This window comes from Rhineura floridana, chromosome 11 (assembly GCF_030035675.1).
Source record: "Rhineura floridana isolate rRhiFlo1 chromosome 11, rRhiFlo1.hap2, whole genome shotgun sequence".
NCBI lineage: Eukaryota > Metazoa > Chordata > Lepidosauria > Squamata > Rhineuridae > Rhineura > Rhineura floridana.
Genome location: NC_084490.1, coordinates 52,143,660 through 52,158,206, shown reverse-complemented (window position 1 = coordinate 52,158,206; position 14,547 = coordinate 52,143,660). Strand labels below are relative to the sequence as shown.

The 14,547-nt window shown below is 43.3% G+C and overlaps 1 protein-coding gene across 4 annotated transcripts in view; it reads right to left on the bottom strand.

The window, feature by feature from the left end:
* The window catches only part of FBXL20 (F-box and leucine rich repeat protein 20), a 145,224-nt gene that overhangs the window by 14,241 nt on the left and 116,436 nt on the right, over window positions 1-14,547 (bottom strand). For all 4 annotated transcript variants that reach the window (XM_061588411.1, XM_061588410.1, XM_061588409.1 and 1 more), the window contains 4 exons: window positions 14,214-14,282; window positions 13,237-13,332; window positions 12,144-12,270; window positions 10,042-10,116 (listed from right to left, as the gene is read on the bottom strand). In XM_061588411.1, coding sequence (XP_061444395.1) covers window positions 10,042-10,116; window positions 12,144-12,270; window positions 13,237-13,332; window positions 14,214-14,282 — 367 coding nt within the window. The remainder of the gene's footprint in view (window positions 1-10,041; window positions 10,117-12,143; window positions 12,271-13,236; window positions 13,333-14,213; window positions 14,283-14,547) is intronic.

Here is a 14,547-nt window from a genome sequence, read left to right as displayed (position 1 = left end):
ACATGCTCATTATTATATGAGACTACTTTGCATCACTCTTTTTAAAAGAGGGGCATATCCAAGATAGCGGTCATGGTAAATGAATGTGAAGCTACAAAAATAGTGCCTAAAAGGGTATCTACTTACATCACTGGTTAAGACAAACACTGCAAGTCATCTAATCCAACTTCTACTCAACCAAATGTCCCTTAATAGGATACAGTGAAGATCAAGATTTAATTTTGGAGATTCATTTTTGCTGTTATTGGGGCTGTGGCTTTGTAGTTTTGTTGTTACACATTATTATGAAGTATGTGGGGATTGCTTAATTGTATATTTATTGAGATGTTTTCATTAATTTGTTGTTTATTACTATTGTTTGGCTACTTACGTTGATTTATTTTTGTAATTGCTAAAATGGACCATTGGTCTCACCTGGAAGGTGGTTTTCCCAGGTATCAAGCCATCACGTGGGTTATAGTGCCTCCTAGCATCCGAAGGCAAGAATGCACAGGAGATGAGACCCAGGCTGCTCCTTCCGGTCCCACTCCAGTTGATTCGAGACAAGGCCAAAGTGAGACATCTGGACAGCAGTCATAAATAGAACAGGCAGCACAACAAATAAGAGGCAACTGCACAAACAAAGAAGCAGCAGCAACCAGAACACATACACAAAGTCTTTACTCATTAGCACGTCTTGACTCATTATTTAAATTGAAGTAAGCTTACCACTAAAAACATGTATAAGATGATACAGTATAATACACCCAGGCAGCCTCCATAAGGGAGGGCCATGATACCTGGGAAAAACACCTTTCAGGTGAGACCAACTGTCTGTTTTCCCCAGGTAGCATGCCATCACATGGGATGTACCAAAGCAGCCCTAGCAGGGAGGGACTACCCACTGCCTAAACATGAGAAACAATCTGTTGCAGAACACGCCTCCCAAAAGAAGCGTCAGCAGAGGCATAGCGGTCTATTTTATAGTGCCTGATGAATGAGTCTGGAGTAGACCATACTGCTGCCCTGCAAATATCTGCAAGAGGTGCATTTGTTGCGAATGCAGCCGTGGTAGCTGCAGATCTGGTAGAGTGCGCCGTGATATTGCGAGGCACCGGAAGCTTGAGGGACTCATAGGCCAGGGCAATGCAGGCACGCAACCAACAAGATAAGGTGGATAATGCCACTTTCTTCCCCAGGTTTCTTGGGTGAGAGGATACAAACAAGGATTCAGTTAGCTGTACGTCTTGGGTACAAGCAAAGGTAGACTTTGAGGGCTCTGCGGATGTCTAAAGAATGCCAGGCTTTCTTGAGAAGCGGATGAACATGATTAGGACAAAAGGATGGGAGTACAATGTCCTGGTTACAGTGAAACACAGAGCTTCCTTTGGGTTGGAAAGAAGGGTTCGGATATAAAACTACTGAGACCTTATGGAAAATGCATAGATGGCGGGCTGATGACAGTGCTCTCAACTCTTGTCACCCATCTAGCCGAAGTGATGGCCACTAGAAAACTGACTTTGAAATCTGCAACCTGGAAGGACATGGTCCTGAGGGGCTCAAATGGAGGGCACTGCAGTGCTTGCAGCACCTTCTGTAAACTTCAGGATGGAAAATGATGACACACTCCCAGAGCGAGTGAAGCAGCTCCCTTGAAAAACCATTTAACCAGAGGGAATACTCGATGAATTAACAGACAAAAATCGAAGACAGAGTAGAAGCTTGGCGACGCAAGGTGTTGGGCTTCAGTCCCATCTTCAAACCTTTGTGAAAGAACTGTAAGACCTGTTGGATCATGGCTTTAGAAGGTTGTAGACCACAGGAGACACAGCAGCTGGAAAATGCTGACCACATACTCTGGTAAATTCGATTAGTTGACAGCTGTCTAGAGGCCAGAATGGTATCAATAACCACCTGCAATGGGCTGGTGTGGATCAACTGTGTCCACTCAAATGCCAAGCTGTCAGAGTCAGCCAGTTGGGATCTGGATACCAGATCAGTCCCTGCGAAAGAAGATCTGGCCTCACTGGCAACCTCCAAGAATCTGCTACTGATAAGACAAGAAGATATGAGTACCATGGGCAGTGTGGCCAGTTGAACAAATTAAGCCCATTCATGCCGCAGTTTCCTCAGTGTTCTGCCTAACAGGAGAACCGGCAGAAACGTGTATAGGAGGCCGTCTGGCCAAGCAGGCTGAGGAGCATCTATAGACTCTGCCTTTCCTCTATTTTTCTACTGTCCGATTCCAACTCCTTCATAAATGGCAAATGTATATTAATGTATTAATATTAATATTAATATTAAAATATTAATTTTATTTTGAAGTCGGAGTCAGTACATTTCTACCAACTCTGACTCCACCCCAAATTGCTTCTGACTCCGACTCCACCCCAAATTGCTTCTGACTCGGATTCCACAACTTCAACTCCACAGCCCTGCTAGATACCTTGAGAAGAACCGGGGAAGCTGAGTGTTGTGGCTCGAGGCAAACAGATCCACAGTCAAAGTGCCAAAACAGTGCTGGAGAAGGCAAAGCACTGTTGGATGTAACCTCCATTTCCCCAGAATCACTTACTGCCTGCTTAGCAGGTCTGCAGTGACATTCAAGACCACGCTGAGGTGTTTTGCCCTCAAGGCCAGCAGGTGTCTCTCAGCCCAATTGAATATCAGAGTGGCCTCCATCTGAAGAAATTGACACCTAGTGCCAGCCAGTTTATGCTGTGACACCTTTCTGATGCGGACCAGGTGCCTTGCATTAAGTGGGAGTTGCAGTGGGGCCACCTGCCGATCAGACTGGCATCTGTTGTAAGAACAGTCCTGTGGTGGAGCCCCCTTCCGGAGATTCCAAGTTGAAGACCACCACTGGAAGGAAGACCGCAGTGAGGGAGAAAGATGAATCTCCCGGTGCATGGAATTGCCAATGTCCGAATGAAATGTCAATAAGGCCCATTGGAGTGGAAGAGTATGATGTTGAGCCCAAGGGGCAATATGAATGGTTGATTTAAGCATGCCCAGAACTTTCACCAGTAACATATTGTCTGCCGCCGAGTGGCACATCAGGAGCCTCACCATGTCCTTGATCACTGAGATTCGCTCCAGTGATAGGAAGACCATGGCTTGAGATGTGTCCAGAATAGCTCCCAGGTGCTGAAGCCACTGGGTAGGATACAGATGACTCTTTTTGAAATTGACTAGAAACCCGTGAGACTGGCCCTGCAGTTGCACTGGCGGTTGAACTTGTGACAGGGAGCCCAGCAACGCATTTTTCAATTGAGAAAGAAATTCAGAAGTCAGCTGCAATCCAAGCAAAGGTACTTTTGTGGTTGGGAAAGGATGTGGCTCTGTAGCCACTAAATGAGCCTGTTGGTGTGGTGACGTACCTACAGCAGTGCCAGGTGATTGAGCTCTAACCTCAGGAATGGGGTGACTGACAGTAGAAGGTAAGAGCAGTGACTTGTGAACTGGTAGCACAGACACAGGAAGCTGGTGAGCAGTGGAGGACTGAACTGGAAAACCATCAAAGTCCTCATGTGATGACACAGCTGGAGAGGGCTGTCAGTCTCTTTTGACCTGCAACAGATGCCTCCCTCTGTCACCAAGGTGGCTGAAGTGGAGGAAGCTTCCAGCAAGCTTGGAAGAGACACATACCCTGCCTGTCTGGAAGCAAGGCAAGTAGAAGAGTGCTTGGATTTGGCAACCACCTTAGAATGGTGCTTGGAGGCCTTGCACTTTGGCGCCTTGGACCTCATCTCGGAAATAAGCTTGGGTTGAGATGTTGTCGTGGATATGCAATATCGCTCCACATCAGGGGGTTGAACAAGTGAATCTGCAGTTGGCGTTTGACCTGCCATGGTATACAGGCACACAGTAGAGAGGTGCATTACCAGTAGTCCAACACACACACTAGAAGAGGGCTGCAATGATTTGAACACTTAGGCATGCCTAGACCCCCACACACGCCCAGTGCTTAGACACACGCACACAGTAGAGGTGTGCGGTGAATAAACACTTAGACACGTACACAGTAGAGGGGTGCAATTGTATCACATTTAGACATGCACACACAGTAGAGGGGTATGGTTTAGGGGCCCAGGCCCGCGTGTACAGTAAAAGGGTATGATACAGCCCCAGCTACATGTCAAGAAATATGCTTTCCTCTCTCTCTCTTTTCTTATAATATAAATATATTGAGGTTTATTAAGAGGTTGAGGCAAGAGACAGCAAAGGGCTAAAAAAAATTAAAACAAAAAGAGCAGGGGAAAAAACCAGGCAAAAAGCAGGAAAGTGCAGACAAAATGGTGAGCCGGAACACTAAAGGAGGCCAGGACTAGCCAAAATGGCGGCCGAGCGCAAAGGGCAGGAAAGTACCAACTTTCGCTGTAGCTGCGAGCTCCAAGGATCTTGCCTCAGCCTCTGCCAGCAACACGGAGGCAACAGAGAGACTCCTGCCACTGCTTCAGCCAAATAAAAGTATGTGAGGGAGTGCCAGCGGCCAACTGGAGCCACACCTGTGAGCTCCAGTAAGAGCCATAAGCTGGGGGGGGGGGAGAACTGTCAGAAGACCTCCGGAGCTGCAGCCATGAACCCCACTAGGTAAGGCCGCTGGGAACCTGAGGAGCTACAGCAGTGAGCCCTGCGAAGGTGAAAAACGGGGAGATCTGTGTTGAGTTAGTAGGGAGGGCAAACAGCAGTTGCAAGCCCTGTGATGGAGGTGGAGAGGGCTAGGGATTCACTGCTAGAGCTGGGATCAGCAGGACCCAGTGGAAGAAAAAAGGACCCCCACACAACCGCAAATGGCCACACTCTCACACAAAGTCTTCATACCATGCACTCCCCACACAAAGCTAACACAGAGACAAAAACTCACTACGCTAAAGACAAAGAGAACAGCCTTGGACAAAGGCAAGAATGAATTGGAGTGGGACCGGAAGGATCAGCCTGGGTCTTGACTCCTGTGCATTCTTGCCTTTAGATGCTAGGAGGCACTATAACCCACATGATGGCATGCTACCTGGGGAAAATTATGTTGGTTTTTTGATGTTGTGAGCTGCCTTCAGCATAGTTGCTATGGAAAGGCGGCATACAAATAAATGATGATGATGATGATGACATGTATCACTTTTTATGAAGTGCTATCAATATGAGAGGCACTTCCAATCTAAAATTTGATACGGGGGCAACAGAGGAAGAGGAAGGAGATGGAGGCACAGGCAATCAGAGATGGAATAATATACCTCTGCTTAGATTCTATATGATATGGAGACTAAGGGCAACAGGCTTCCTAACTGTCAAGATAGTTGGCCAATTGATGTCCATTCTACATCTATGTTTTTTGTTATGTTTTTAACGGTTGTTTTGTTTTAATATATTTTCAAGTCTGTTTTTATGATGTGTTAAAGTGTTTTTAGTGCTTTGGTTTGCCACCCTGGGCTCCTACTAGGAGAAAGGGAGGGATATAAATCTAATAAATAAATAAAATCTACTGCACTGCAACCTGAATCCATTTGTTTTCATCAGTGGTCCCCACTATTCAATATTTTAATCCATGTAGCCACACTGTAAACTGCTTCAGGATGCCTCATAGGAAGTTATCAACAACAACAAGAACAATATTAAAGGGAACAATGTCAAAACAATAAAGAAAATATTGCAGAGAATTTACCCATAGGAGTCCTACCTTTGGTGGTAAGATCCACCAATATTAAACTAAAATTGCCAGCTCAACAAGAGGCCAGTCAAGTTTGTATAAGTCTTGCCAGGCTGGACAAAGGTGACTGTCTCAGAGACTCCTTTGGGAGGGAACAGTGGGATACACATTTAATAAATGAAATATGTAGCCTATAAATCTCATTCTTCCAGTTCCCAACACTCCATCACCCTTTTGTGTTACCAACAAACAGAACCCAGGACAGAGTTCACAGAGACAGGAAAAGGTTTGATGCCCAATGGCTGGGTTCATCAGAGGCAGGGAACAGTTTTAGCCTGCACCCCAGTGGTGTTCTCAGGTGTCCCCATTAACTCTCTCTCAGATTGAATATTTTCTATTTTTTCTTAAGAGGAAATATAAAGTGTTTTAATTCAGGGACAATTCAGGTTTTGGTGAAGGCAAAACCTGCCCTCCAACCAGGGCTGTGGAGTCGGAGTCGTGGAGTCAGAATCGGGAGCAGTTTTGGGTGGAGTACCGACTCCGACTCCTTCATAAATGACAAATGTATATTAAATAATAATAACAAATTTACTGTAATAAAATGGTAACACAAGGCATTTCATCACCACCACGTGAATCCAGAGCTTGGAAAAGTTACTTTTTTGAACTACAACTCCCATCAGCCCCACGGAGTCGGAGAGTAGAAAAATAGAGGAGTCGGAGTCGAAGATCTGGTGTACTGACTCCACGGCCCTGCCTCCAACCCTGAGAGTCGGTGGCTATGCCTTACTGACAGAGGGATGGCAACCACCCCCGAACTCAGGGTTCTTGCAACTAAATAAATTAGATATGAGTATATTGAATGGGGGCGTAGAGGGGGACAGAATGGGCAAATTCACATTTATAACCACGCAAAGTGCATCAACAATCGACTATTTTATTGTTTCCTATAATTTGTTGGAGTGGGTAAATAGTTGCCATGTGGCCAATCGTGTTGAAAGTGACCACCTCCCCCTCCCGCTCTATCTTAACTTAGGTAATCAAATCAGAATGGCCGCACACAAACCCATGCTAAATCTCCTGGCCGAACATAGGATGTCACATAGAGTGCTGCGCTTGAGATGGACACCTAAATTAGCTAGGGCCTTCTCTGAGTTTCTAAACTTGGAGGAGACCCTTACCCAGCGCAACGCTCTGTTGGTAGCGAATTGCCCGGAAGATGTGCTGACACAATATCAGGGGATTATCTCCTCCCTAGGCTGCGCTGGGAATATGAATAAAACTAGTGGACTCCCTGTATTAGGCCCAGTCTCCAAACCATGGTTCAATCAGGAATGTGTCGCTTTGAAAAATGCTCTTTTGGCACAGTATAAAGTCTACAGAACCCTTGATCTGCCGTCTATGCCTTCAGACTATTTGATGCTGAAGAGAAGATATAAAACCTTGATAAATGAAAAAAAGAAAAAGGAGCAGCACGAGGCCTGGCAAAAATTAATTACAGCTTCCAGAATGAAAGACTCGACTGCGTTTTGGAGACTGGTGATCAGGGGCTGGCAACCCAACTTGAGGGCCTTGGATTCTCATATCCCGGCTAGCGTCTGGGAAATATACGTTTGTGACATTTATGCCAGGACACAAAACAATGTGTGTTCGCCGAGGGAGGACTTACTTTCCATTCCAGAATGGCCTCCGATAACCATTTCTGAAATCATCTCCCTTATTAACACACTTAAAACCGGAAAAGCTCCTGGAAGTGACAATATTGTGTCTGAGCTATTAAAGGAGAATATAGATTGGTGGGCCCCAATCCTAGCAGTTTTATTTACTGCTATTGATCGATCAGCACAAATTCTTCCCGATTGGAGATTTGCAATTGTTATACCCATTTTCAAAAAAGGAAATCGATCTAATCCGGCAAATTACAGGCCCATTAGCCTACTGAGTGTTATTAGCAAGTTATATGCCAAACACCTCCTTGAAAAATTACTCGGTTGGCTGGAAGAGGAGGATACCTTAGTTAATGAACAGGCAGAGTTCAGGTCAGGGAGATCAACAGTGGACTTTGGCCTTGTTCTCCAGCACCTGGTCGAAAAATACTCTGCGATGCCAAGAGGGATGTTATTTACCGCTTTTATTGATTTTAGATCGGCATTTGACTCCATCCCCAGGGATAGACTTTGGGTTAAATTGGAGAGCGCTAATATTGACAGAAGGCTGCTATGTTTAATATGTAGCCTACACGAGGATACAAGCCTAAGGGTAAGAACTGATCGTGCCCGTCATTTGTCAGCACATGTTCCCACTTTTAATGGGGTTAAGCAGGGCTGTATTTTAGCTCCTACCCTTTTTAATTTTTATATTAACTCGATAGTTAATTATTTAGCGGTAATAAATTCCCATCCCCCCAAATTGGCAAACAGACCCTTGCCCATATTACTTTATGCGGATGATGCTGTCCTCCTGTCTCAAACCAGAGTGGGCCTATGTCACCTGCTGAGGGCACTTGCCTCCTATTGTAAGGAGGAAATGCTGACAATAAACTATGATAAAACTAAGGTACTAGTCTTTGCTAAGAAAAAGGTGAACCATCGATGGCAAATAAATGAGCATCTGACCCAAGAAGTTATGGTGTACAAATACCCAGGAATAATTTTTCAATCTAATGGTTCCTGGAAACCGCAAACTACTTATGCCATCGCGAATGCCCAGAGGGGCGTTAAAGCACTTTTGTCCTTCTATTATAATAAAGGGGGAGAATACGTACCCTCTGTGATACAGGTCTTTATAGCCAAGGTGATAGGGCAATTGTTGTATGGGACCTAATTTTGTGCCTATGACGTTTTCGAGCCTTTTGAAGTTATTCAATACAAATTCCTTAGATCGATGCTTCATCTGCCTCCCTGTGTGCCTAATGTGGTCATACATCTCGAGGTGGGTCTTCCCCTTATAGAGACCCGTGTTTGGACTTATAGAATCAATTATTGGCTTAAGATGATATTTACCCCTTCTGGGTTGGCTCCCTTGATGCTCAAAGACTCTTTTCAGTCCAAGTGGAAGCGTTTTTTGTATAATAAAATCTATGCCCTTGGTTTCTCGCCCGAGGCGCTCTTCAGACTCGGATATCACAAAGCTAAAATGGCTATTTTGCTTTGGATCAAGGATATTGATCTACAAGCTAATTTAAGTCTGATCGTGGCATATTCCAACCCGAGTCTGTATGGAAGAGTACCTTCTCCGGTGAACTACCTGCGAAATTTAACCGTTCCCAAATATAGAAAAGCGTTTTCCTTAGCTAGGCACAATGTACTTCCCTCTGTCTTACTGGAAGGTAGATACCATAGGATTACATACTCTGAGTGGGCTTGCCCTTGAGGGTCTGGGGAGGTGCAATCAGTAAGTCACGTACTTTTCCACTGCTCTCTTTACCGTGACCTGCGGCAAGTTTTTACTACCCCCATTCTACAACGCCCTCCAGCGGAATCTGTAGCAGGTTACTTGAATTATTTGTTGGCGGATTGTGATCCTATGGTCACTATTACTGTAGCAAAATTTTGTGCGGCAGCTATTATATGCAGGAAAAAGTTACTACACACAGAGTTAATATTTTAATTGTATTTTAACCTTTTATATTATTCAGTTCCTAGTTTTAAATTTCCCTGGTACTGCTCTCGTTTACTTTGCAATTTGTACTTGTACTACTCTGGCTGGTCGGTGACAGAAATAAATATTGATTGACTGATTGCCCGCAAAAGTCATAACAGGCATTTTGCTAGTCTTTCATAATAATGTATCACCTCAGAGTCTGTTCGCTTTGTCCTCCTGAACCACTTTCTTAGCATGGCTAGAAGAGATGCTGTTGGAAAGTTGACAGAGGGAGGGAAAGATAACAGATTGTTTTGGGGGAAACCTACAACCTTCCACTTTGGAGAGAGCTCCATTCTAATATTCATTCCACACAGGAATTATGTAGAGGAATATCACTGCTTTAGGAAGCCATCAGTGTCTTTGGGACATCATGATGATTCCCAGTCTCACTGCAGGACTATATGTATGCCTAGCATCCAAGGGGCAAATAATGCCTTGCTTAAAATGCTTGAAATCAAAGGGTCAAGAATGAATATAGGCACAACACACACTTGCCCTCCCTTTGAATACAGGCCATTTTCATGGCCACATTTTCACACACATTCCCATCTATCATATAAAAGCCTTCCCCCCACACTATAAAATGAGATGACCATCAAACCAGTGAGACTGCAACTACTCCAAGCCAACAGCAACATCATAAAGTGCTGAAGATAATGGAAGAAGCATTTATGACGGCCTCGGTGTCATGCTGCATAATTCAGTTTAACATGGCCCCTGCATGTTATGAAAAACAAACAAATTTGGATTCAGGTGGACCAATTACTTACCAAGCAGGTCTGCAAATTCAAAGTCACCAGTTCAGGACAGTGTGCCCCAATGTACTTGAGAGCTTCATCCTCCAGCTAGAACAAAAATATGAGGAAGAAATAAAAGAGAGAAGCAACTTGTTGAAGTGTCAATGTAAAGCCCTATTTTGGATTTTCTTTCTGGATTCTGGAGAACCTCAGTTATTATTTCAAAAAGAAAGGGCAGGTTTCTTATTCTCTTTGCTACCTAAGAGCCCACAAGGGTTCCAGATGTCTCTCTGTGGTACTCACTGCAGCTATTATAAGCTGGCAACAGCAAAAACAAAACAAAACTAGCATAAAGCTTGTCAGGGAGGAGGGAAGAACAGGAGAAGTCTTGTGTTTACAAGGTTCCCCCACTGTTCTATACACCCATGAGTACTATACTTTTTGGTGTATTAGTCCCAGAATGTTTTTAGTTGGGTTCTCAAAATACCTGGCTTCACTATGGAGATGTTTGAAAACCTCACAGCATAAGAGCATGGCTCCAGAAGTAGGGAGTAGCATTTCTTTACTTTATGGATTTAAGTGTTTTCAAGAATAATTACTTGTTGGTTTCACATAAGCGTGCCTTGTTTAAAATGATGAACGGCTCTTTTTTGATAAAAGCAAAAAATGGGAGACACAATTTACTTCTACTACCAAAAATGTTACAGACGTCCTTGAATCATGGAGAACAGATGGCAAAATAATTGATAATAAGGGCCTTATTTTCATCAATATTTTTTCCTTACATTTCATAAATAAGTGAGAAGCTCAAGCTATTTTTAAAAGATATTCGATTCCAAAATTATGCTTGCCTTTGCTAAATCTCTTAACTATAGCTTGTTTCTTTGACTTGCATTGATGATTCCTGGGCAACTATAAACTGGCCTTCCTTCACACACCAGTCCTGTTAACATTAAGGATAAGGCCAATCCTGCAAGAGAGATGTTTGCAGAAACCGTCTTCCACATGGATGCAGATACGAATGTGGATGTGTATCTCCAGATGCATCCTGAAGCTCATCCATGACCCACTGAACTGTCTGGATGTGTGTCTGATGCAGATGAACACCCTCATCTAAAGGCCTCAAGTTGCTACATGCGACTAGCTGCCCGCAACTAGAACTGAATTGGGCCTAGAAATCTACACGTTATTATGCTACATGTATCACAGTATTACAATTTCAAACCCCTTTAAGAGATCCACAAAAACATTTGCAAAAATCCATTACAAGAAAATCTTGAAACCATGACAGTAGAAAGTACCTGGCTTTGAACTGGCGTGTGTCACCTCATGTTTTTATTTTGCTTCGGCTAGCTACAGAGGTTTTTTTTTACTTTTCATTGTACGATGTGATGAGTGAGATAGCACAACTAAGTCACAGGAATAACAGAAGTTATTTGCAATGGGGGCAGCACACAGAGCAATGGTCCCTACCCAGCTGAACCAGCTGAGATCAGGTGTCATCCTGCCTAGAGTGGCCCTCTACACACAACATGATCTCAAATGCAACTTGCTATTCTTACTTTTTAAGATTCTAATTTCAAGACAGAACTTCAATCATATTTGGCAAAACACTGGTAAGATGGCAAAGTGTTTTAGAATACACTATAAAGTGAAACAGAGAAATGCTCAGCTTTCCAGTACAGATGGATAACATTTTACAGTTGGTGTGGATGCTTTGGTGGTGTGCTAGTCCTCTTCCAGTCCAATATCCTGAACAAATATCCTGTAACAGAAGTAACCAAAAGTCCCTATACTTAAAAGCCACATACCATCTTCACATAACAAAGTATTACCCAAAGCACAGTGCTTTTGCTCTACCTTTCCTTTGTTCAAAAGTAATCCCGCAGATGCTCATCTTCCTGCACTAGCCTCAGAGTAGCTTGTGTAATGTGCATCACCATTGGAATTCTTTTGGAAAGGGTATGATGACAAATAAATACATGAAAAAATAAAATGTATTCTCCCCTATAGTTCTCCCTCTTGCTTCCAATGTCACATTTATGACTCAAGCCAATCTTAACTCTACTTAAGTTAAACAAATGTAGTTCAGTTCACCTTCTCCTGCAGCTATTGTGCCTTCACTGGAGACGTACCTGTGTGCAGCCTTTAAGAAACAGAGCTTTAAGTCCACCGCAGCCTCTCACCAAAGCCTGGATGCCATCTTTTGTCACTTGGTCACACCATGAGATATTGAGCTGCTCCAGGAGAGGGCATCCCTCACTTAAAAGGTGAGAAGGGGGCAGAGGAGAAAGGCAGGCAGTGATGTTAATTCTTAAGGATAAAAAATATTGCTTCAGTAACAATGGTTTTCCATCTTTTTCTACTAGTAATGACACACTGAATTCCACTCCCTGGTTGCAGCCTCGATGATGCCCACCAACAGAAAGCTATAGCTGGAATAAATGTGGTGGGCGGGGGGCTATAGCAGCCATGTGGGCAATGCTGTTGGGAGAAAGGGACTGGCATGCTTATGGCTCCTGTATAGAGATTTGAAGGCCTGGAAAAAGCAAAAACTGAGAGATACCCCTCTGTTTTTTCCTAATCCCACCTGAAAATTTTGTAAAAAAAAACCCAAACCAGGAAAAATTGAAAAAAACAAAAACTAGGAAAAAAACAGTTTCCCCAGAATTTTTTTTGTGCCTTCCCATCTCTAACCCTGTACAGCAACTACTACTTTAAAAAGGCTTGAACAGTAATGGGGGCTGGGTTAGATGACACAGAAAGCAATCGCGCGGAGTGTTTCCCATCTGAATCAACAGTAAGGAAAGACTGCATTCTCTCTCTGTCTCATGTGTCAACCTCTTGTAGCATTCTCATTACTAGGTTTGTTGATCACAACTGGCTCAGGACTGTTTAGGAAGCCCATTTTTTCCCTCTTACTAAGGGTGACCTGATGGGACCAGGAAACAGCCAAAGGGCTTATGAAATGTTATCCTCTACCCAGCCACTTTGAGTCCCCTGAGCTACACCAACTAAGAAAGAACCACATCTGCCTCTATCCTCCAGTTCTTGTTCTGAACAGCTACTCTACCACTGGCCACCATGAGCTGGCCCAGAATATGATAAATGAAGCAGGGGTATCTGTCACAAAGACATGTGATATTTTTAAATCAGAGAGGTTTGTTATGACTAAAAGTTTACAAACTGTAGCTTAAGCAGATATGCTTTATGAAGAGTTGCACTCACCTCAGTGCTTTGAGGGACAGGTTGGTTATTGAAGTGCAGGAAGCTAGATCAAGATGTCGGAGTTTGGAGCAGAACTTACTAAGGCTAGTACATGTACTGGAAGAAAACAGGACACACACAGGTTCGTTGCTCTGTCATATATTTGTTTTTTAAAAGTAGAAGCAGCTCTGTGATCACGTGGCTATGTGGGACTATGTTCCTCAAGGCAGGAAAACAAAAATTAATGGGGGGAACAGAACTGGGCTTCCCAGCTGCTTAATGCTCCCTGTATCAATGTTTACTTTTTATACATTTTAAAATAAAGTGTTCACTTGACTCCCATGCTGATATGTGCAAACTCCTGGCTTGGGGAAAGCCTGTACATCTCCTCAGAGAAGGTGAGAAAGTTTTCGTTTGGATAGTATGGAGATGTAGAGAAAACAAGTAGTATGAGAAACTTCCGCTCCTCTGGTGTTCTATGTCAGCTAAAGCTAAGAATCTGTTTTTTAAAAATGCAGTGAGGTTCTTAGGATTCTGCTCAATTTGATTTTTCTTTTTAATTGTACAGTTATATTAAAAATTAAAATAGATTACCTTTGGGTGTACTAACCGGAGAGATCAGACACAAAATACAATTGGCTCATCCAAGCCACAAGACATCTGAGCTCAGCCTCTGATCTCCTTCCTGTTTGAAATATGCACAGGGGGACACTGCAGGTTTGGTGCGGTCTGTGCAGTACACCATACAAAGCTGAGAAAAGGCTTATTGGGCAGGGAATTTAAGCAGATGAGGCCCACTGACTATTTTCTCTCCCCTCGCCCCCAGTCCCCTGGCTATTTTCTCATTCTATTTCCCCAATCACTATAAGATAGAAAAAAGAATACACTCTTTTATTTGGAAAATTTTTCTTTTAAAAAACGAAGATAAAAGGGAAATGGAAAAAAGCAATAAAAAAGCTAAAGAAATACTTTGGAGTGCCAAAATAAATGCCACTTACGCATCTGTAATCTTGGTGCAGCCATTTAAGTTCAACACTTCAATATTTCGGCAGTTCTGTGCAAATGTCCTTCATGAGAAAGAAAAGGGACAGTGCTTTTCAGGCTTTTGATGACATACATTTTATATCAATGGCACATGACTTTTAAAAGGTTTCACACACTGGGGCAATTAAAGTAAATAATGCAGATTTCCCCCCTTAAAAGTGGTATTTTTATAGTATTTATGGAGGATACCCAGCTTTAAAAAACAAAACACCAAACACAGACTATTTCATGTATTGGCTGTGATCCAGAGAATAAGTGTACATGGAGCTCCTGCTGCCAGCTACTGGA